Below are 23,597 nucleotides of genomic sequence, written 5' to 3'. Positions count from 1 at the left end.
GCATCACCGGGGGCAAACTACCTGCCCTCCAGGACACCTACAGCACCCAATGTCACAGGAAGGCCAAAAAGATCATCAAGGATGACAACTACCAGAGCCTCTTCCTGTTCACATTGCCACCATCCAGAAGGTGAGGTCAGTACAGGTGCATCAAAGCTGGGACCGAGAGACTGAAAAACAGCTTCTAGCTCAAGGCCATCAGACTGCTAAACAGCAATCACTAACAGAGAGGCTGCTGCCTACATACAGACTCAAAATAATTGGCCACTTTAATAAATGGATCACTAGTCACTTTAATAATGCCACTTTAATAATGTTTACATATCTTACATTACTCATCTCATATGTATATACTGTATTTTATATAATCTATTGCATCTTGCCTATGCCGCTCGGTCATCGCTCATCCATATATTTATATGGACATATTCTTATTCCATCCCTTTATATTTGTGTGTATTAGATAGTTGTTGTTGAATTGTTAGATTACTTGTTAGATATTACTGCACTGTCAGTACTAGAAGCACTAGCATTTCGCTACACTCACATTAACATCTGCTTACCATGTGTATGTGACCAATAAAATTTGATTTGATATGACTTGCTGTTAGGATTTTCAACAGAGATACACTCAGACATCTAGTAAGTACACAGTACATACGATTAAAAAGGATGCATTTAGATAAAGACAGCAGAAAGCCATATGACGCGGGAATAAAGAGGATGAACATCTATTACCCTTGCAAAAACACAACAACATATGGTCTGGTCATAATCACCAAATCTAATTGCAGGAAGGCTATGTTGGCTGTGAGTGCAATATAATTGGATGCAAAACCCTGAAAGGCACAGCAGTGACACGTCTTGTCGGAAGCCTACCAAATCTTGGGCGAATCGACAACAGTCGTTTTCTACCTCCGGCAGAAATTAATTGATGATTCTGTGATAAAAAGGAGGCTATGAATCAGGTCGGCTTTGTGCTTCTGTAGAACAGGGTTTAATAGGAATGTACCATGACTGCCATTAGCCACCATAATAAGTCTACCTATACCCAGGGGAGGGATTGTTAAGGCTCTTAAGTGCCACCCGGTAATATTCCCTGAAGGTCCACCACAAATAAATGTTGCTTTGGAGAAAAGGGAGAGAGCAATGCAATTACCACCATAGCTGTGGAAGACATTGTGTTTTACCGAGAATAGATGTGGTGGAGAAGAGGGAATCTATCACACTCAGAGGCCTGTATTAAAATATGGCACGGTCCGGGGAGAAAGCAATTTCTTCTTTCTCTCTCCGCTTGCCTGCGCAAGGAGGGACACAAACAGAGACACGCAGGAGGGGTAGAAAGCTGCTTGTGTAATGGCTTCTGTTTATTGTGTTGTGTAAGTAGGTGGCCCTCTCATTTAGTGGATGTCTTTCTTGGAATATTTCATACCTTCACCTGCCTGTCTCATGAGAAGACCAGGGCCTGGTTTCTCAAAAGCATCTTAAGGCTCAATTCATTGTTAGAACCACAGAATCCTATGATTCTAAGATGAACTTAGCCTTAAGATGCTTTTGGGAAACCGGGCCCTGGTCATCTATAAACCAAGTTAAAACAAAATGATCTATGAATAGGCTACACAATACTAACACACGTAGCTGAGGAACTTGGACCAAGGTAGGAGGGGACAGCCCACAGCAACAGTATATCCTAGTTTTAATAGAATTCAAACCGATTGTTTTGTCAGTCCTACCCTTACCACCTACACTATATAGCCCTTTGCCAAGACTGATGCAGCAGTGACGTCGCCACTACAAGAGTCCATCGGCTTGATGAGATTTCTGAGGCTAAAGCTGATCGGCGAAAGGATGGTCAGTTATTGATTACCTGCTCCAGCCCAGCAGCGATCCATACTATCACTATGGGAATAAGAGCACTTGTTGTTTGCTCTCAATCTCTTCAGGCCTCCTTACTAACTCAACAACCGCTAATAATACATAAAAAACACTAGGCCTATAGGCTATGCCTTTTGAGCACATTCTGCTTCTGTCACCTAGAAGCAACGGATGGTCACTACCTATTCATTAATTTTGCTCCAAAAAGGCTCACCACCCCACCCCCACATTCTATGGTGTGTACTCCAGGCTTCACCATACACATATCAAGATCGACAATCTGTGTTTGGGCAATGTATACTCCCAATAAATAACTCAGAGTAATATATGCCTAGTGTGTGCGACATTCTTTATTATCCGTTCAACCATTTGGGTTTACGTTTCAGCATTTTCAGAGAGTGCACTGACTCTCTAATAATGAAATAATTATTAAATAAAAACAACACAAGGACTGGGATTGCTTTAGGATTGCAGAGGGATTACAAGTTGGATGCTTGATGTCCCTGGCATAGGCCTAAATCAGTTTCAATTGTATAAGGGAGTAGATTTGAGAGAGGAGTCCAAAGGAATAGAAGAATCCAATCAGATTTCAAACTGAGCAGCCTTGCAGGAGAAGTGTTTATAAGTTGATACAGTATATCAGAAAGCAAATGTAATTTCAGAAAGGATGGAGAACAATTCTTGCAGTCTGGTGGTATCTATTATTCCTGACTACGGCGAAAAAATAAAAAGTACCTCATATTAAAGTGTTAAACTATATCTGGTTGCTTCACAGACAAAAAGGCAGTAAAAAATGTACATGCTTTACGTATCGTATCGAACTGTTCCGTAAGGGGACCTAGATTCGGTCCACACTGTGAACGCTAATGCATGCATTTATAATAATAATAATACATAAAAAACATTAGGCCTATAGGCTATGCCTACGCTGCGTTACATCGCCTTTTGTGCTGCCATCCTGTTAGGTAACAGATTATTTTATTACAATGGTTAAAATGGATTTTCATTGTGTTCCATGGTGTTTATCACCCCCTAGTGGAGCTTTCTGGTACTTAAAGACTATGGAAACAGGAAGTAGAGTACTCGTTCTGCACGCATAGAAGCAGCTAAAAACAACGCTACGGTGCAGGTATTTCAGTGCAGTTATTTTCTTGTCACACTTCAGCCTCGGAAAATATTTGTTTGTAAGTTCGATTCAAGCATATTTCTACTGATGATAATCTTGTTGTTGATAGAATTGTTTACTTATCAATGTTAGTTGGTTGCATTAACTCACACAAATTGCCTTGCATGTATGCCGTCAGCTGTATTACTTTGCTCGTGCGTAATGTAAACGAATTGTAAAACAAACAATACTGAAGTTTTGTTACTGTTTCTAGTGTAATATGCTTTGTTATTGTACAGAGGTGGTTGCACATTATTAGAGTAATTAAAGGAGTTAGCCAATTATCATATGAGTAACAATTAGCTATATGGTTTGGCATCATGCCAAATACATGGTACCTTGGCAGGTGCTTTGTATTTTTGCAACTTCAACTTGAAATGTATAATGTACAGCTACAGTATGTTGATGTGAATTGAATACTAAAGTATATCATTTTCTGTATTTTGCAGTTTCACAACATAAACGTTTTCAATATATTAATTCAAGAAAAGTCACACCTTGGGAGTTTTATTTAAGACTTTGTTAGCTATCTGTCTAGTTTTGCATGGGAACGCAAATCAAGGTTCAGAATACCTTTTAAGTACACTGCTCAAAAAAATAAAGGGAACACTAAAATAACACATCCTAGATCTGAATGAAATAATCTTATTAAATACTTTTTTCTTTACATAGTTGAATGTGCTGACAACAAAATCACACAAAAATAATCAATGGAAATCCAATTTATCAACCCATGGAGGTCTGGATTTGGAGTCACACTGAAAATGAAAGTGGAAAACCACACTACAGGCTGATCCAACTTTGATGTAATGTCCTTAAAACAAGTCAAAATGAGGCTCAGTGGTGTGTGTGGCCTCCACGTGCCTGTATGACCTCCCTACAATGCCTGGGCATGCTCCTGATCTGTGGTGCAACGTGGCGTTGGTGGATGGAGCGAGACATGATGTCCCAGATGTGCTCAATTGGATTCAGGTCTGGGGAACGGGCGGGCCAGTCCATAGCATCAATGCCTTCCTCTTGCAGGAACTGCTGACACACTCCAGCCACATGAGGTCTAGCATTGTCTTGCATTAGGAGGAACCCAGGGCCAACCGCACCAGCATATGGTCTCACAAGGGGTCTGAGGATCTCATCTCGGTACCTAATGCAGTCAGGCTACCTCTGGCGAGCACATGGAGGGCTGTGCGGCCCCCCAAAGAAATGCCACCCCACACCATGACTGACCCACCGCCAAACCGGTCATGCTGGAGGATGTTGCAGGCAGCAGAACGTTCTCCACGGCGTCTCCAGACTCTGTCACGTGCTCAGTGTGAACCTACTTTCATCTGTGAAGAGCACAGGGCGCCAGTGGCAAATTTGCCAATCTTGGTGTTCTCTGGCAAATGCCAAACGTCCTGCACGGTGTTGGGCTGTAAGCACAACCCCCACCTGTGGACGTCGGGCCCTCATACCACCCTCATGGAGTCTGTTTCTGACCGTTTGAGCAGACACATGCACATTTGTGGCCTGCTGGAGGTCATTTTGCAGGGCTCTGGCAGTGCTCCTCCTGCTCCTCCTTGCACAAAGGCAGAGGTAGCGGTCCTGCTGCTGGGTTGTTGCCTCCTCCACGTCTCCTGATGTCCTGGCCTGTCTCCTGGTAGCGCCTCCATGCTCTGGACACTACGCTGACAGACACAGCAAACCTTCTTGCCACAGCTCGCATTGATGTGCCATCCTGGATGAGCTGCACTACCTGAGCCACTTGTGTGGGTTGTAGACTCCGTCTCATGCTACTACTAGAGTGAAAGCACCGCCAGCATTCAAAAGTGACCAAAACATCAGCCAGGAAGCATAGGAACTGAGAAGTGGTCTGTGGTCACCACCTGCAGAACCACTCCTTTATTGGGGGTGTCTTGCTAATTGCCTATAATTTCCACCTGTTGTCTATTCCATTTGCACAACAGCATGTGAAATTTATTGTCAATCAGTGTTGCTTCCTAAGTGGACAGTTTGATTTCACAGAAGTATGATTGACTTGGAGTTACATTGTGTTGTTTAAGTGTTCCCTTTATTTTTTTGAGCAATGTATTACTGAGCTGAATAAACATTTCAGGCTATTCTGTTCAAAAGGATCATACCCTTTTTTTAACTGCTCGTAGCTCAGGAACTGAAGCAAGGATATGCATACTATTGATACCATTTGAAAGGAAGTGGAAATGTGAAATTAATGTATGAGAATATAACACATTATATGGCAGCAGTGTGTGCCTTTGCACACATAGACTGATCCAGTGAAGAATTACATTACTGCACAATATTTTGAATCTGCCAGGAGTTTGCCCAAATGTGCCGAATTGGTCAATTGATACATTTTCAAGTACATAACTAGAGAGAACATACAAAAATGCTAAGGTAATTTTTTTTTTTTTGTTTACACACCCCTGGGAATGTCATACATGATGCATCATTAGCTTATACACTAACTTTCAAACAGCAGGGTGGGTGTGGAGCCAGAGACAGCAGGGGTTCAAAATGTAGAACCCAGTTCCTATATTTGGACATAAAAATGTATTTTATCAAACAAAACGATGCTACATTTTATCTCTGGGACCCTCAGGATGACAAATCAGAGCAAGATTACTGAATGTAAGTACATTATTTACCTTCAGAGGTGAATTTACCAAACCAGTTGCCGTGATAAACGTTTTTTGTTGTAGTGCACTCTCCTCAAAAAATAGCATGGTCTTTTTCACTGTAATAGCTGCTGTTCATTGGACACTGCAGTTAGATTAACAAGAATTTAAACTTTATGCCCATATAAGACAAGTCTATGTCCCGGAAAGTTGGCTGTCATTCTAGTCACATTAGCGCACGTTAGTAACAACCGTCCCGATTTAGGGACACCAATCCCGTAGAGGTTAGATGTTATTTAAACCAGAAGACAGCTAAATGCAGCACTAACCTTTGATGATCTTCATCAGATGACACACCTAGGACATTATGTTATACAATGCATGCATGTTTTGTTCAATCAAGTTCATATTTATATCAAAAAACAGCTTTTTACATTAGCATGTGACGTTCAGAACTAGCATACCCCCCGCAAACTTCCGGGGAATTTACTAACAATTTACTAAATTACTCACGATAAACGTTCACAAAAAGCATAACAATTATTTTAAGAATTATAGATACATTACTCCTCTATGCACTCGATATGTCCGATTTTAAAATAGCTTTTCGGATGAAGCACATTTTGCAATATTCTGAGTAGATAGCCCGGCATCACAGGGCTAGCTATTTAGACACCCGGCAAGTTTAGCCTTCACCAAAATCACATTTACTATAAGAAAAATGGTCTTACCTTTCCTGTTCTTCGTCAGAATGCACTCCCAGGACTTCTACTTCAATAACAAATGTAGGTTTGGTCCAAAATAATCCATAGTTATGTTCCAACAGCGACGTTTTGTTAGTGCGTTCTAGACACTATCCCAATGGTAAATAACGGTCACACGCACGGCGCATTTCGTGACAAAAGATTTCTAAATATGTCATTACCGTACTTCGAAGCATGTCAACCGCTGTTTAAAATAAATTTTTATGCCATTATTCTCGTAAAAAAGCGATAATATTCCGACCGGGAATCTGCAATTAGCTAAACAGCCGAAGGAAAATACTGCACGGGGTCGAATCGGGCACGCGCCTAATTCCATTGTCCTCTGATGGGCCACTTGGAAAAGGCGATAATGTGTTTCAGCCTGAGGCTGCCTCGTCATCGTTCAGGTTTTTCCCGGGCTCTGAGAGCCTGTTGGAGCCGTAGGAAGTGTCACGTTACAGCTAAGATCCTGACTCTTCAATAAACAGAAGCAAGAACAACAACACCTTGTCAGACAGGCCACTTCCTGCATGAAATCTTCTCAGGTTTTTGCCTGCCATAGGAGTTCTGTTATACTCACAGACACCATTCAAACAGTTTTAGAAACTTTAGGGTGTTTTCTATCCAAAGCCAATAATTATATGCATATTCTAGTTACTGGGCAGGAGTCGTAACCAGATTAAATCGGGTACGTTTTTTATCCGGATGTGAAAATACTGCCCCCTAGCCCAAAGAAGTTAATGTGCTTCTTCTTGAGCCACTCCTTTGTTGCCTTGGCCGTGTGTTTTGGGTCATTGTCATGCTGGAATACCCATCCACAACCCATTTTCAATGCCCTGGCTGAGGGAAGGAGGTTCTCACCCAAGATTTGACGGTACATGGCCCCGTCCATCGTCCTTTTGATGCGGTGAAGTTGTCCTGTACCCTTAGCAGAAAAACACCCCCAAAGCATAATGTTTCCACCTCCATGTTTGACAGTGGAGATGGTGTTCTTGGGGTCATAGGCAGCATTCCTCCTCCTCCAAACACGGCGAGTTGAGTTGATGTCAAAGAGCTCCATTTTGGTCTCATCTGACCACAACACTTTCACCAGTTGTCCTCTGAGTCATTCAGATGTTCATTGGCAAACTTCAGACAGGCATGTATATGTATTCTTGAGCAGGGGGACCTTGCGGGCACTGCAGGATTTCAGTCCTTCACGGCGTAGTGTGTTACCAATTGTTTTCTTGGGGACTTATGGTCCCAGCTGCCTTGAGATCATTGACAAGATCCTCCCGTGTAGTTCTGGGCTGATTCCTCACCGTTCTCATGATCATTGCAACTCCACGAGGTGATATCTTGCATGGAGCCCCAGGCTAAGGGAGATTGACAGTTCATTGTGTTTCTTCCATTTGCGAATAATCGCACCAAATGTTGTCACCTTCTCACCAAGCTGCTTGGCGATGGTCTTGTAGCCCATTTCAGCCTTGTGTAGGTCTACAATCTTGTCCCTGACATCCTTGGAGAGCTCTTTTGTCTTAGCCATGGTGGAGAGTTTGGAATCTGATTGATTGATTGCTTCTGTGGACAGGTGTCTTTTTTATAGGTAACAAGCTGCGGTTAGGAGCACTCCCTTTAAGAGTGTGCTCCTAATCTCAGCTCGTTACCTGTATAAAAGACACCTGGGAGCCAGAAATCTTTCTGATTAAGAGGGGGTCAAATACTTATTTCCCTCATTAAAATGCAAATCAATTTATAACATTTCTGACATGCGTTTTTCTGGATATTTTTGTTTTTATTATGTCTCTCACTGTTCAAATAAACCTACCATTTAAATTATAGACTGATCATTTCTTTGTCAGTGGGAAAACGGACAAAATCAGCAGGGGATCAAATACTTTTTCCCCCCACTGTACATGTAATGGAAATTATATGATTAAAGGTTTGACTAAATGATTTCACTCAGAATCCCTATAACCCGTTGAAATGTATTCGAAATAAGGCTATAATAATGGGTTAAAAACTATATTCCAATACTGTAAGACACTGTTACCACTTCAAAATGAGCAGGGCAGAGTTGATAAGACAACCTTGGGAAAGGAACAGGAGAAGATGCCTCCCTAAGTTAGGGAGAGAAACAACGGCCTGGGAACGGTTAGTTGGCAGGAGATTAGAAGACAGGTGGCAAGGTTGATAAGGAATGTATGTGTGCTGTGGAAAAATACAGCCGCCTAAAGCGGGGTGGAGTTCTCTACTGATGTGTGTGTGTTAATATAAAAGGCTTTGTACATTGTAAGGATTTCAGAGCTCTCATAAATAAACATTTTGACCATTGTGGGCTGGTTCTCCGTCTGCGTCATTTAACCAGAATCTTACACACTCTGGGGGGGCAGACTGAGTAGTTTAATTGAAGTTTGGTTTAAGAACATTGATAACTTAATTCACGTAACAATACAGTAGGCTCCAAAATTACTGGCACCCCTGACTGGCAATGCACAAACTATACTTAAAAAATATAAACAATTGAATTATAGAGAAACTCAAAATACCAACATGTGAGAAATACTGTACTTTTTTAATGTTTCAATGGAACCCACCAAAATCATACAATTATTTAATACAAAATACATTTCACCAAGTCAAGGTTTCAGAATTATTGGCACTCCTCATTTAGTACTTAGTGCCACCACCTCTGGCAAGGATAACAGCATGGTCTTTTCCTCTAATGTTTGACAAGGTTAAGGAACACATTTGGAGGGATTTTGGACCATTCCTCTATGCAGATCCTTTCAAGATCCTTCACATTCTTGGGTTTGCGCTTATCAACTGCCCTCTTCAACTCAGCCCACAGGTTTTCGATTGGATTGAGGTCCGGTGACTGAGATGGCCATGGCAGAACATTGATTTTGTTGTCACAGAACCATTTCTGTGTGGATCTCGAGGTATGTTTTGGGTCATTGTCTTGATGGAAAGTCCACATACAGCCAAGTTCCAGCCTTCTGGCAGAGGCAACCAGATTGTCAGCCAAAATTGCCTGGTACTTGGTGGAATTCATTATGCCATCAGTCTTAACCAGCGCCCCTGGACCTCTGGAATTAAAACAGCCCCAAAACATCACTGACCCACCACCATATTTCACCGCGAGTATGAGGTGCCTTGTATGCATCTCTGTTTCGACGCCAAACATGCCGATGCTGTATCTGACCAAAACATTCAATTTTGGTCTCATCTGACCAGAGCACCTTCTTCCAATCATAATTGAAATGACGTTTGGCAAACTTCAAGTGCTTGCGTCTGTGTCTTGGGGTCATTAGGGGCTTTCTTCTGGCAACCCTTCCAAAGAGCCTTTGGTTGTGGAGGTGGCATCTGATGGTGCTTTTTTAAACCTGGTGACCCCAAGATGCCACCAAGGCCTGCAATTCTTTCACAGTGATTCTTGGGGATTTTGTTGCTTCTCTCACATTCCTCCTCCCTATCCTGGGGGGCAAAATGCATTTGCGTCTTCTACCCGTGAGGTTTTCAACTGTTCCATATCTTTTTAATTTTTTAATTGCCCTGACAGTGCTCAGTGGTATATTCAATCGTTTGTGGATCTTCTTGTAGCCATTACCAGATTTATGAAGGTCTACGACCATCTGTCCATTCTGAACTGCCAGTTCTTTTCTTTTCTTCGTGTTGTTGGATGACAAAGGGATATTGCATGCGTTACCTCATTTTTTACCATAGCGAAAAAGGAAGTGATGTAATGGCTCAATATAGTTCCTTAACACTTAGATACATTTAAATAAGTGGAATTTAATTCCTGGTTTAATTTTGGTAGATGTTATTTACAATAATATTTAAGGGCACTTTTACCCCTACCCACATGTACATATTGGATTACCTCAATTATCTCAACAACCCTTGCACATTGACCCGATACTGGTTCTTCTTGTATATAGCCTCATTATTTTTGTATTTTTTAAAATTTTTATATAGTCTTACTTTATAACTCCGCACTGTTGGGAATGTGCTCGTAAGTAAGCATTTCACTGTAAAGCATACACATGTTGTATTCGGCGCATGTGACCAAATTTTTTTGATTTGATATGATTTGAATGTACACTATATATGCAAAAGTATGTGGACACCCCTTCAAATTAGTGGATTCGGCCACACCAGTTGATGACAGGCGTATAGTATCGAGCACACCGCCATGCAATCTCCATAGACAAACATTGGCAGTTAAATGGCCTTACTAAAGAGCTCAGTGACTTTCAACATGCCACTTTTTCAACAACTCAGTTCATCAAATTTCTGCCATGCTAGAGCTGCCCTGGTCAACTCTAAGTACTGTTATTGTGAAGTGGAAAAGTCTAGGAGCAATAATGGCTCATGCTTCACCATCTGGCATTCTGACAGGACGAATCTGGGTGTGGCGGATGCCAGGAGAACGCTACTTGCCCCAATGCATCATGCCAACTGTAAAGTTTGGTGGAGGAGGAATAATGGTCTGGGGCTGTTTTTCATGGTTCAGGCTAGGTCCCTTAGTTCCAGTGAAGGGAAATCTTAACAGTGCAGCATACAATAGCATTCTAGACAATGGGATGAATTGGAACGCCAACTGTGAGCCAGGCCTAATCTCCCAACATCAGTGCCCGACCTCACTAATACTCGAGGCTGAATGGAAGCAAGTCCCCACAGCAATGTTCCAACATCTAGTGGAAAGCCTTCCAAGAAGAGTGGAGGCTGTTATATCAGCAAAGGGGGGGACAAACTCCATATTAATGCCCATGATTTTGGAATTAGAATTTCAACGAGCAGGTGTCCACATACCTTTGGTAATGTAAAGTAAGAGAGAATGATCAAAATGGGATTATGATTGACAGGTTAGTGTTTAAATGGGTAGATTAATGGTTACACAGTACAATACACAATGCATTCATCACATCCTACCAATCACATTTCACCCACTCGATTTGGACACTCACATCGGAAAACTGATATTCTCGAATACTCCACAAACAAATGTAATGGATCTTTGATTGATGTCGTTTTTTTTCTCCATTCACCTGAACCTTCGCTAGGAAGGTGTGCCAACTACTCATTTTCTAATCCTCCTTCTCTAGCTCGCAAGTCGGAGAGCTTCACAAGTGGCACTGGAGATGACAGTCTTTGTTGTCCCTCACCCTGCACTTTATCAATTGTGTTTTGAATTTAATCCTAATGGGATTAATAATGCAGTCACTCTCCACTCTGCCGAGATCAGGGCTGGCTCCAGGAATAGGTGACATAAGCGTCTCACCCCCCCACTCTCACTCAGATATCATCAGATATCTTTAACATGGCATACGTCATGGCAAAATGAGTAGAATTGCAGGAAATTCACTTTAAAACGTACATTTTTCTCTCCACCGTCAAAAGAATATATGAAAAAATGCTCCTGAATCCATGGGACGTGTTGAGGGGAGGGATGCACTGATGCAGCTGCTAACGAGGTGGTTAGCAGGACAAGGAACGCCAGATGTACCGCTGTACACCACGGTACACACTGCACTTAATGAAGGTGATGCGGAGGTAGGGGAGAGGGGGGAGAGAGGAAGGAGATAAACAAGCGTGGGAGGGGGGTGTCGAGTCTTACCCGTATGCCACGCCGGCGACGGTGCACTTCTTGAACTGCATCACATTGCAGGTCAGAGTCCCCGTCTTGTCAGAGAAGATGTATTTCACCTGTGACAAGAAAGTGACAAGAGAAAGACAGCTAATCATTGCTCAATGTTGATCAGAGACACACCAGACAGGAGCGTTGAGCCATGTGGTGCTCCGATTGATCAGTAATAGCTCAGTCGGCACAAATGTTTCACTTCAGAAAGTATTCACACCCCTTGACTTTTTCCACATTTTGTTGTGTTACAAGGTGGGAGTAAAATGGATTTACTTGTCATTATTTGTCAGTGATCTGCACAAAATACTCCAATGTCAAAGTGGAAGAGAAATTATACATTTGTAAAAAACTCATGAAAAAAAAAGACTAATATATTTTGATTACATACTGTAAGTATTCAACCCCCTGAGTCAATACAGGTTAGAATTACCTTTGGCAGCGATTACAACTGTGAGTCTTTCTGGGTAAGTCTCTAAGAGCTTTGCACACCTGGATTGTACAATATTTGCACATTTTTATTGATTTTCTTTATTCTTCAAGCTCTGTGAAGTTGTTTGTTGATCATTGCTAGACAGCCATTTTCAAGTCCTGCCAAAGACTTTCAAGCAGATTTAATTCAAAACTGTAACTAGGCCACATTCAATTATGAGCAGAAAGACAAATTCATCGAATCAGATGGCTTATTTGATGTTGCCAATTATTTGAATGATTATTTCATTGGCAAAGTGGGCAAACTTAGGCAGGAAATGCCCACGACAAACAGTGAGCAATTATATTCATGCATAAAAAAACAAATAATGAAAGAAAAGCAGTGCAAGTTTGAATTTTGTAAAGATAGTGTGGGAGAGGTGGAAAAATTATTGTTAACGATCAATAATGACAAACCTCCTGGCATTGACAACTTAGATGGAAAGCTACTGAGGATGGTGGCTGACTTTATAGCCACTCCTATCTGTCATATTTTTAATCTGAGCCTAGAGGAAAGTCTTTGTGCTCAGGCCTGGAGGGAAGCCAAAGTAATTCCGCTAACCAACAGTGGTAAAGCAGCCTTTACTGGTTCTAACAGCAGACCTATAACCTTGCTGCCAGCTCTTAGCAAACTTTTGGAAAAAATTGTTTGACCAAATGCAATGCTATTTCTCTGTAAACGAATGAACAACAGACTGTCAGCATGCTTAGAGAGAAGGGCACTCAACATGTACTGCACTGACACAAATGACTGATGATTGGTTGAAAGAAATTGATAATAAGAAGATTGTGGGAGCTGTACTGTTAGATTTCAGTGCAGTCTTTGATATTATTGACCATAACCTGTTGTTGAAAAAACTTAAAGTGTTATGGGTTTTCAACATCTGCCATATTGTGGATTCAGAGCTATCTATCTAATAGAACTCAAAGGGTTTTCTTTAATGGAAGCGTCTCTAATGTCAAACATGTAAAGTGTGGTGTACCGCAGGGCAGCTCACTAGGCCCTCTACTCTTTTCTATTTTTACCAATGACCTGCCACTGGCATTAAACAAAGCATGTGTGTCCATGTATGCTGATGATTCAACCATATACGCATCAGCAACCCTTTGGCTTATGCCCTTTGGCTTAGCCAATGCTCCGTCAGTGTTCCAGGCATTCGTCAACGAGGTGTTCAGGGACATGCTAGGACATCAGATGACTGTGTACATTGATAACATCCTGATCTTCTTGACCACCCTGGAGGATCACATCATTCACGTTTGAGCAGTCCTGGAACGCCTCATGGCTAAACACCTGTTCGTCAAGCCGGAGAAGTGCCAATTCCACCAGAGGGCTGTCTCCTTCTTGGGCTACCAAATCAGCCTGCAGGGAGTGAGGATGGAGGACAAGAAGGTAGATGCGGTAAGGTCATGGCCAGTCCCAGCCAACGTCAAGGGGCTACAACGGTTTTTGGGGTTTGCCAACTTTTACCCCCGCTTCATCAGGAACTTCAGTGCCGTTGCCGCCCCTCTCACCTCCCTCCTCAAGGGTGGGCCTCGTAGGTTGGTTTGGTCTCCAGCAGCCAACGAGGCCTTTTGTCTCCTCAAGGGGCGTTTCACCTCCACCCCCTTGCTAAAACACCCAGATCCTACGCAACCTTTTGTGGATGAGGTAGACGCATCGGAGGTGGGTGTGGGGGCAGTTTTGTCACAAAGACAGTTTTGTCCCCCGCAGAGAGGAAATACGACGTTGGCGATTGGGAGCTCTTGGCAGTGAAGTTGGCATTAGAGGAGTGGAGACACTGGCTGGAGGGTGTCAAGGACCCATTCGTCATCCTCACGACCATCAGAACCTTGAGTACATACGGACAGCAAGGAGACTGAATCCGCGCCAAGCCAGGTGGGCCCTCCTCTTCACCAGGTTCGACTTCACACTGACCTATCGCCCAGGTTCTAAAAACATCAAGGCCGATGCCCTGTCCCATATTTACGATTCAGGAGAGGCTCCTGTCCAGAGGGCACCCATAATCCCATCCTGCCGAGTCGTGGGTCCAGTGGTTTGGGACGTAGATTTGGACGTCCACCAGGCTCTTGAAAGGGAGCCCACACCCCAGATTTGTCCTCCTGCGTGCATCTACGCTCCCACAGGGATAAGGGATTGGCTGCTGACCTGGGCACACACAGCTGTCGTTGCTGGACATCCAGGTATTTCTTGCAGCATCCATTCCATCACTGAGAAATACTGGTGGCCCACCTTGATGCAGGATGTTACGTGGTATGTCAAGTCCTGTTCCGTGTGTGCTCAAACCAAGTCCACCCGGAATGCTCCAGCAGGGAAGCTCCTGCCGCTTCCTGTGCCTCAGCGACCTTGGTCCCATCTATCCATCGACTTTGTTACTGATCTTCCCCCTTCTGATGGTTTCACCACCATTCTGGTGGTAGTGGATAGATTCTCCAAGTCATGCCATTTAATCCCTCTTCCTGGTCTTCCCACTGCTCTCCAGTTCGCTGAGGCACTCTTCCAGCAGGTCTTCCGACATTATGGCCTTCCGGAGGACATCATCTCGGACCGTGGCCCCAAATTCACATCCCGAGTATGGACGGCCTTCTTGGAGAAGGTAGAGGTCATGGTTAGCCTCATATCTGGGTATTGGCTCAGTCTAACGGGCAGGTGGAGAGGATGAGGAGTCACTGTCAGGACCGGAAGGGTGAGTGGGCACGTTTCCTTCCTTGGGCAGAGTACGCCCAGAACTCTCTTCGTCACTCCTCCACTGGGTTGACCCCCTTCCAGTGTGTCTTGGTTTTCCAGCCGGCCCTGGCCCTGTGGACCCCGGGCCAGACTGCGACTCCTGCAGAAGATGAGTGGTTCCGGCGTGCGGAGGAAGTGTGGAACAATGCACACGTAAGACTCCAGCGTGCCGTCCATCATCACGCAGTGAGACCCCTGTGTTCCATCCTGGGGATCACATCTGGCTCTCTACCAGGAACCTCCCACTCCGCCTGCCCTGCAAGAAACTGAGCCCCCGGTTTGTGGGGCCATTCAAGGTTCTCTGGAGGGTCAATGAGGTGACATACAGGTCACAATTACCCAGTCACTACCGTATCTCACCCTCTTTTCATGTCTCCCTTCTCAGGCCGATGGTTCCTTGTCCCCTAGCTGATGCTATTCCCCACGACACACCTCCTCCCCCCTGAACAATGAGGGGAGCCCGGCGTACGCTGTCAGATCCCTACTGGACTCCCGACGTCATGGGGGTCGGCTCCAGTATCTGGTGGGCTGGGAGGGGTATGGCCCAGAGGAGCGGTGTTGGGTTCCGGTGGAGGACATTCTGGACCCCAACATCATCCGTGATTTCCACCTTCGCCGCCCAGACCAATCCGCTCCTCGTCGTCCTGTGGCTGGAGCCACACGTCCATTACCTTAATTTCCTCTCCTTTATATGTCACTCTCCTAGGTTCACTCACCAGTTGGTATTGTTCTAGTGTATCGGCGTTCTGCCTTATGTTATTGTTATGTTCTTGGTTTTGTTGTTTTATTAAAACGTTTCACCTGCACCTGCTTCCAACTCACCACCCCATCATTACAGTAGGCCAGTGGCACAAAATCTAAATTTAATCAATTTTAAATTCAGGCTGTAACAACAAAATCTGGGAAAGTCAAGAGGTGTGAATGCTTTCTGAAGGCACTATAAATGTCCCCAATTCACAGGTGACTAGAATTCATGTTTTGTCAACATTGGAAACATGTGTATTTGGTACAACTACTACAACATGTGCAGGTAAAGGTGGATATAATGTCATTAATGAATTCAATGTAATTCATAAAAAAATTGAACAATCTGTGTTACCTGTCCTAGTTCTTCATTCAGGTTGGAAGTGCGAGCCACAGCTGGGGTGTTAGTGGGCTCATATAGCATGTCTGTATCCTGAAATAATCAGAATCTTATGAGACACAACACCAACTTCAAACATTTAGACTTTGAAATCAAGTGACGAGACAAGCAACAGATACAAATCGGGTCCGAAATGATTAACACCTTTGATAAAGATGAGCAATAATGACTGTATAAAATACATTTTTCAAATAATGAGATATATTGTATGCTCAACAAAATTGGGAAATAATAATTATTAACCTAAATAAACTGCAAATGTAGCCAACAAGTTTGTAGAGTCACAAGCTTGATGTAGTCATTGCGTGCTAGAAATATTGGAAAAAATACTAAACGTCTGACTACTTTATTTATAAGAATCTTTAGGGGTGTCAATAATTTGTACCCTTACCTTATTGAGAGAATTGTATTTCTTTTTTTTGCATAGAACATAGCTCAGTATTTTAATTACTTATTTAAGTCATTATTGCTCATCTTTATCAAGGGTGTCAATAATTTCAGATACCACTGTATGTGTGCCATGAAAGATTTGACCCAAATCGGTATTACTTAAATTGTTTACTAAGTTTGATAATCTAAAGGTTGGAAATCTTAGTAAAATGTAACCTTTTATTTTTGAGTTGCAGACAGTCTGGGTTTTCTACCAGCCGTAGAAGGCAGCATGTTAAAAAAGACCAGAACCCAATTCCGATGATCCCCTTCTCCCAGAAGTGTAACTCCATCACTCCCAACTCAAGGATTTCAAAGCATTAAATTGGTGTAGGATAGAAGTACTCAGTCTTAACCAACCCAATGCTGGAGGGGGACTAATCCAGTGTACACTTCGGGGATAAACGAGGAGAATTGGAATTGGGTTCAGAGCTATACGATGATAAATATTAATAGGGTTGGAGTCAAATCCATTTAAATTCAGTGAATTCAGGAAGTAAACTGAATTCACTGAATTGAAATGGAATTGACCCCAACCCCAGTCAGTGATAACCACGAGGTCCCAAATCCAAATCCCCTGTGTCTTCTCTCACCCAGTTGATGAAGAAGGCCTGGGTGAACTTGATGACCTCAAGGGTCACCAGCAGACTGATGGGGATCAGGTTGTTGAAGAGAATGATGAAGGTGAGGAAGTTGAGGCCAAAGTTCGCCGCACCGCCATCTGTCAGGGGGGCAACAAGTTTGGTGGGGATAGAGGAGCGATAGACAAGACTTTTGTCAACGTTGAATCCCATAAAAAAAAAAACATTGGGAAAAATAAATAGTTCCCAAAGCCAAGTCCCATCTTATGCTCAACGTTTTCACAATCCAGTGTACGTGTTGTACAATGTTGTATCAACGATGTTCATTAGGTGAGATTTAATAACCATCTCTTCCACTCCACCTTATCCTCTCACCTCTGAAATTGATATTCACTCTAATTAAGGTTCCATAATTGTCGCTACAGAACTGGGACTAGAGTGGAGATCATATACAGTGCCTTGCAAAAGTATTCACTCCCCCTGGCATTTTTTCTTTTTTGTTGCATTACAACCTGTAATTTAAATTTATTTTCAATTTGGATTTCATGTAATGGACATACACAAAATAGTAAAAATTGATTAATTGAAAAAAAAATGACTTGTTTAAATGTTTGTTTAAATGACTTGTTTACTGCTATTGGAAGGACAGCACACAGAGAGATGGGGTTAGCTTGCCAGAGGTGGGGAGAAAGACAAACGTGTTGGATGTTGCAAGACGCAAGGAAATGGATTCAGTCCAAAGCACATTCCCATCCCAACCAACAAGGAGTGTAAAAGAGCGGGTGGATTTTGATATCAACATTGTGCAGTGTGATTGTCCTACAAGTAACTATTTTCTCTGCATTTTGTGAGGTCTCCTTTTTTTCACATGAACTTGTATACTCTCAGAGGGGTAAATAAGGTTGGGATCAGATCAAGTTGCAGCCATGAGCAAGTAAATCTCAACAAACCAAGACACCATCCACCATTCAACCATATCACCTGATTATGTCTGAATATATCTGAAATATCTGAGTAAAATAACAGTATTATGTGATTTTGCGTCAGTATTTGCTTCCACTTCAGAGCATGCGTATCCAAAATGAAAACCAGCCCATCTCCTCTAGAATAACTTTCTACCATAGTAGCGCAAATAGCAGCCACAACCGTCTGCTAACTTTAAGGGGTCAGCTTTTTAAAGTAGTGGAAAAGTCAGCAGAAAACGACACAATCCGGGGGGGGGGGGGGGGGGACCCCAGCTACCTGCTTTTTAGTGGACAGGGATTTAACCGACAGTGATGTGTAGCAGGGGGCATGAATGCAAAACAAATGATTGCAAGTCATTTTCAACACCTCATCTACATAAAGGTTGTAAAAGGGGAAATCTGCAGTTCGAACAATAACAAAGTGGACACGCCGCCACTGATTTGGTAAACAGCTGAGGGATGGGGCTGGAGAAATGTAACCACTCTCAAACTCATGGAAAGAGCTATGGATACAAGAACTGACCATTCATGATATCAAATGTTGGGGCTATACAATGTTGTTTACATTTACTTTGTTTACAAACATTGGAGTAAAACAACCTTATATTTGGGGTTCTGATGGCGTATGTCAGTTGAATTAGGTTGATAAGGGTATCTATAAATTATATTCTTGATAAGGGTATCTATAAATTATATTCTTATCGTTCAAAAGTTTGTGGTCACTTAGAAATGTCCTTGTTTTTGAAAGAAAAGCATATTTTTTGTCCATTAAAATAACAAGACCAGCATCCCAGAGTCGCCTCTTCACTGTTGACGTTGAGACTGGTGTTTTGCGGGTACTATTTAATGAAGCTGCCAGTTGAGGACTTGTGAGGCATCTATTTCTCAAACAAGACACTCTAATGTACTTATCCTCTTGCTCAGTTGTGCACCGGGGCCTCCCACTACTCTTTCAATTCTGGTTAGGGCCAGTTTGCGCTGTTCTGTGAAGGGAGTAGTATGAGATCTTCAGTTTCTTGGAAATTTCTCGCATCGAATAGCCTTAATTTCTCAGAACAAGAATAAACTGATGAGTTTCAGTAGAAAATTCTTTGTTTCTGGCCATTTTGAGCCAGTAATCGAACCCACAAATGCTGATGCTCCAGATACTCAACTAGTCTAAAGAAGGCCAGTTGTATTGCTTCTTTAATCAAAACAACAGTTTTCAGCTGTGCTAACATAATTGCAAAAGGGTTTTCTAATGGTCAATTAGTCAACTTGGATTAGCTAACACAACGTGCCATTGGAACACAGGAGTGATGGTTGCTGATAATGGGCCTCTGTACGCCTATGTAGATATTCCATAAAAAATCTGCCGTTTCCAGTTACAATAGTAATTTACAACATTAACAATGTCTACACTGTATTTCTGATCACAAACAGAAGTCTCCATGAGTATGCAACATGGCATAGTGTGGAGGAGCTTGAGAAACTATGGAACTCAAATACAACGTTGGGCTTACTGCTATAGTGATACTAACACTGAGCAGGTGCTTCTAATCGAATCAAATCACATTTTATTGGTCACATACACATGTATAGCAGTTATTGCGGGAGTAGCGAAATGCTTGTGTTTCTAGCGCCAACAGTGCAGTAATATCTAACAAGTAATGTCTATCAATTTCACAACAATACACACAAATGGAATTAAGAATATATAAACTTTTGGACAAGCAATGTTGGAGCAGCATAGAATAAAATAGAGTAGAATAGAATACAGTATATACATATGAGATGAGTAGCGCGATGAGTGTGTAAAGATTATTTAACTGACTAGTGTGCCAATTATTAAAGTGGCCAGTGATTTCAAGTCTATGTATATAGGGCAGCAGCCTCTAAGGTGCTAGTGATGGCTATTTAACAGTTTGATGGCCTTGAGATAGAAGCTGTTTTTCAGTCTCTCGGTTCCAGCTTTGATGCACCTGTACTGACCTCGCCTTCTTGATAATAGCAGGGTGAACAGGCAGTGGCTCGGGTGGTTGTTGTCCTTGATGATCTTTTTGGCCTTCCTGTGACATCGGGTGGTGTAGGTGACCTGGAGGGCAGGTAGTTGGCCCTCAGTGATGCGTTGGGCAGACCGCACCACCCTCTGGAGAGCCCTGCGGTTACGTGCGGTGCAGTTGCAGTACCAGGCAGTGATACAGCCCGACAAGATGCTCTCAATTGTGCATCTGTAAAAGTATGTGAGGGTTTTAGCTGCAAAGCCAAATTTCTTCAGCCTACTGAGGTTGAAGAGGCAATGTTGCGCCTTCTTCACCACACTGTCTGTGTGGGTAGACCATTTCAGTTTCTCAGTGATGTGTACGCCGAGGAACTTGAAGCTTTCCACCTTCTCCACTGCGGTCCTGTAGATGTGGATAGGGGGGTGCTCCCTCTGCTGTTCCCTGAAGTCCACAATCAGCTCCTTTGTTTTGTTGACGTTGGGTGAGAGGTTATTTTCCTGGCATCACACTCCCAGGGCCCTCACCTCCTGTCTGGAGGCTGTCTCGACATTGTTGGTAAGCAGGCCCACTACTGTTGTTGTCTGAAAACTTGATGATCGAGTTGGAGGCATGCGTGGCCACGCAGTCATGAGTGAACAGGGAGTACAAGAGGGGGCTGAGCACGCACCCCTGTCGGGCCCCTGTGTTGAGGATCAGCAAAGTGGAGGTGCTGTTTCCTAACTTCACCACCTGGCGGGTGACCCATCAGGAAGTCCAGGACTCAGTTGCACAGGGCTGGGTTCAGACCCTGGATAAGAGCGTCTGCTAAATGACTTAAATGTAAATGTAAATGTTGTAGGCATTTTGAAAAGCTGAGTAACAGTGGTCCAATGTTTTGTCAGAGCGAGAACTACAGTCAATGTGTTGGTAGAACTTCGGTAGCGTTTTCCTCAGATTAGCTTTGTTAAAATCCCCAGCTACAATAAATGCGGCCTCAGGATATGTGCTTTTAGCTTGCATAAAGTCCAGTGGAGTTCTTTCAGGGTCGTCGTGGTATCGGCTTGAGGGGGAATATACAAGGCTGTGACTATAACCGAAGAGAATTATCTTGGGAGGTACTATGGAAGGCATTTGATTGTGAGGTATTCATAGTTTCACTATGTTATCACAATCACACCATGAGTAGTTAATCATGAAACATACACCCCCACCCTTCTTCTTCCCAGAGATCTTTATTCCTGTCAGCGCAATGAACTGAGAACCCAACTGGCTGTACGGACACAGACAGTGTATCCCAAGAGAGCCATGCTTCCGTGAAACAGAGTATGTTACAACCCCTGATGTCTCTCTGGAAGAAAATCCTCACCCTGAGCTCGTCAGCTTTTATCCAGAGGCTGAACATTAGCGAGTAATATACTCGGAAGCGGTGGGTGGTGTGCGCGCCTCCTGATTCAGACTAGGAGTCCACTCCGAATACCTCTTCTCCACCGGCGGTGTTTTGGATCAGCCTCTGGAATCAGTTCAATTGTCCCTCTGATATCCAAACGTTCTTTCCGGTTGTATGTAATAATGCAAAAAAAATTCTGGGCTAATAATGTAAGAAATAACACATAAAAAAGTGAATACTGCAAAGTTGCTTAGGGGCTAGAAGCGTGGCTGCCCTGTCTTTTGGCGCCATCTTCAGTCTAATCTTCCCTTTACTCCATAGTAATGTAAAATGATCCACAAACTCACACAATTTACTGCGCTGGCCCAACTCCTAATGGCCATATGAGATGGAAAAGCTGCTGGCTGGTTGAAAAAAGACAGAGCGCCAGAAGTGGAGCAGTGTGTTGTGTCCTACCTGTGTCCGTCCAGATGGATGTTCCCCACAAACTCATACAGATGGCGGTTGGGGCTCTCGCACTCCATGCGCCCGGAGAGACGCATCAGGTTGTCAATGTCCTTGATCTCTGAGGTGATTTGCAGTCCCTATGTGCATGCACACACATACATGTTACATCGATTCCAGGTTCCAATTCTATTTCAATTAAGTAAATAAAGGAGATAGCCTACATTGAAATTGCATTTAACTTTTGGAATGTACTGAGTTAACATTGGTTCATGTGCTTTCTAAAATATCAGAAAATATGTCAGAACATCCCAATTGGGAAACTGCTGACCAAAAGTCATCCCTGTATGAGTTTCTCAGTTTAATTGTTCCAAGTTTCATATTTCCGAGGAGACCATGAAAGCAGTTAACAATAGTACTATTGTTGGGGTGGCAGGTAGCCTAGTGGTTAGAACATTGGGCCAGTAACCAAAAGGTTGCTGGCTCGAACCCCCAAGCTGACAAGGTAAAACTCTTGTCATTCAGGTGCTGAAGACGTGGATGTCGATTATGGCAGCCCCCCGCACCTCTCTGATTCAGAGGGGTTGGGTTAAATGCGGAAGACACATTTCAGTTGAATGCATTCAGTTGTACAACTGACTAGGTATCCCCCTTTCCACCAGTAGATAGAGTATAGGAAAATGGAGACAGAAATAATCACCTGTCGGATTTTGAGGTTCGTTTCTCCATCCAAGTTTGACGTCTCAATGTAGCACATACCTTGGGGCTCACTGGTTTAAAGGGGAAGTAAAAAGCATCAAGGTGAACATTGGACCTAGACAACTTTTAAGACAAAAGTTAATTCTGCATAATAATCAAACAGGCTCATTCATCCATTTACTGATGATTTTTGATGCAGGGTAGGGAGGACTCTTTCAACAATTGAAATCAAGGCGCAAACAAGGATGCTGCAAAGTTTTCTGATACCAAGTTGATTTGAATACAGCCAAAAATGTATTGTTTTATGAATGCAACAATGTAGCAACAAATTATCATAAAAAATACACAATCATCAAATCAAACTGACAGCCCCAAGTCCTGAAAATTCGACACAAGCAATGTTGACATCTTTGTTTGCAGCTGCCCTTCAATTCAGTTTTTTGGGAGAGAGGGAGCAGGCATGCCGAGCAAGCACTACAACCACAACAGAACAAATGGAGCTCTGACAGACACTTGGCACGGGGACTGAGAGTTATAGAGCGTGCCGGAGCTTTAAGGTGAGTCGGGTCGCTGGTTAGCCACTCTTTTAATAGGGTGATTGATGCACGACAGGGGTCCATCCAAAAGGAAGGAAGGAGGAAGGAGAAAATCAAAAAGGGTTTTGGCCCACTCAAGCCCTAACCTTAATCAATGAGGTTTTAGTACCAGCTGCTTTGAGCTATCGAGTGCCAAAAAGGGCTTTGGATTGCTCTAAGGGCTTTGGATTCCTCTCG

General features: G+C 43.1%; 1 protein-coding gene across 1 annotated transcript in view; it reads right to left on the bottom strand.

The window, feature by feature from the left end:
* Positions 1-23,597, bottom strand: part of LOC115170640 (phospholipid-transporting ATPase IA-like) — a 176,499-nt gene that overhangs the window by 149,651 nt on the left and 3,251 nt on the right. The window contains exons 3-7 of the mRNA XM_029726889.1: positions 22,826-22,895; positions 22,138-22,265; positions 17,381-17,558; positions 16,314-16,391; positions 11,995-12,083 (exon numbers count right to left, since the gene is read on the bottom strand). Coding sequence (XP_029582749.1) covers positions 11,995-12,083; positions 16,314-16,391; positions 17,381-17,558; positions 22,138-22,265; positions 22,826-22,895 — 543 coding nt within the window. The remainder of the gene's footprint in view (positions 1-11,994; positions 12,084-16,313; positions 16,392-17,380; positions 17,559-22,137; positions 22,266-22,825; positions 22,896-23,597) is intronic.

Source organism: Salmo trutta, chromosome 32 (assembly GCF_901001165.1).
Source record: "Salmo trutta chromosome 32, fSalTru1.1, whole genome shotgun sequence".
In the NCBI taxonomy this organism is placed as follows: domain Eukaryota; kingdom Metazoa; phylum Chordata; class Actinopteri; order Salmoniformes; family Salmonidae; genus Salmo; species Salmo trutta.
The sequence above is the reverse complement of the archived record's forward strand: the minus strand, read 5'-3'. Positions and strand labels throughout refer to the sequence as shown.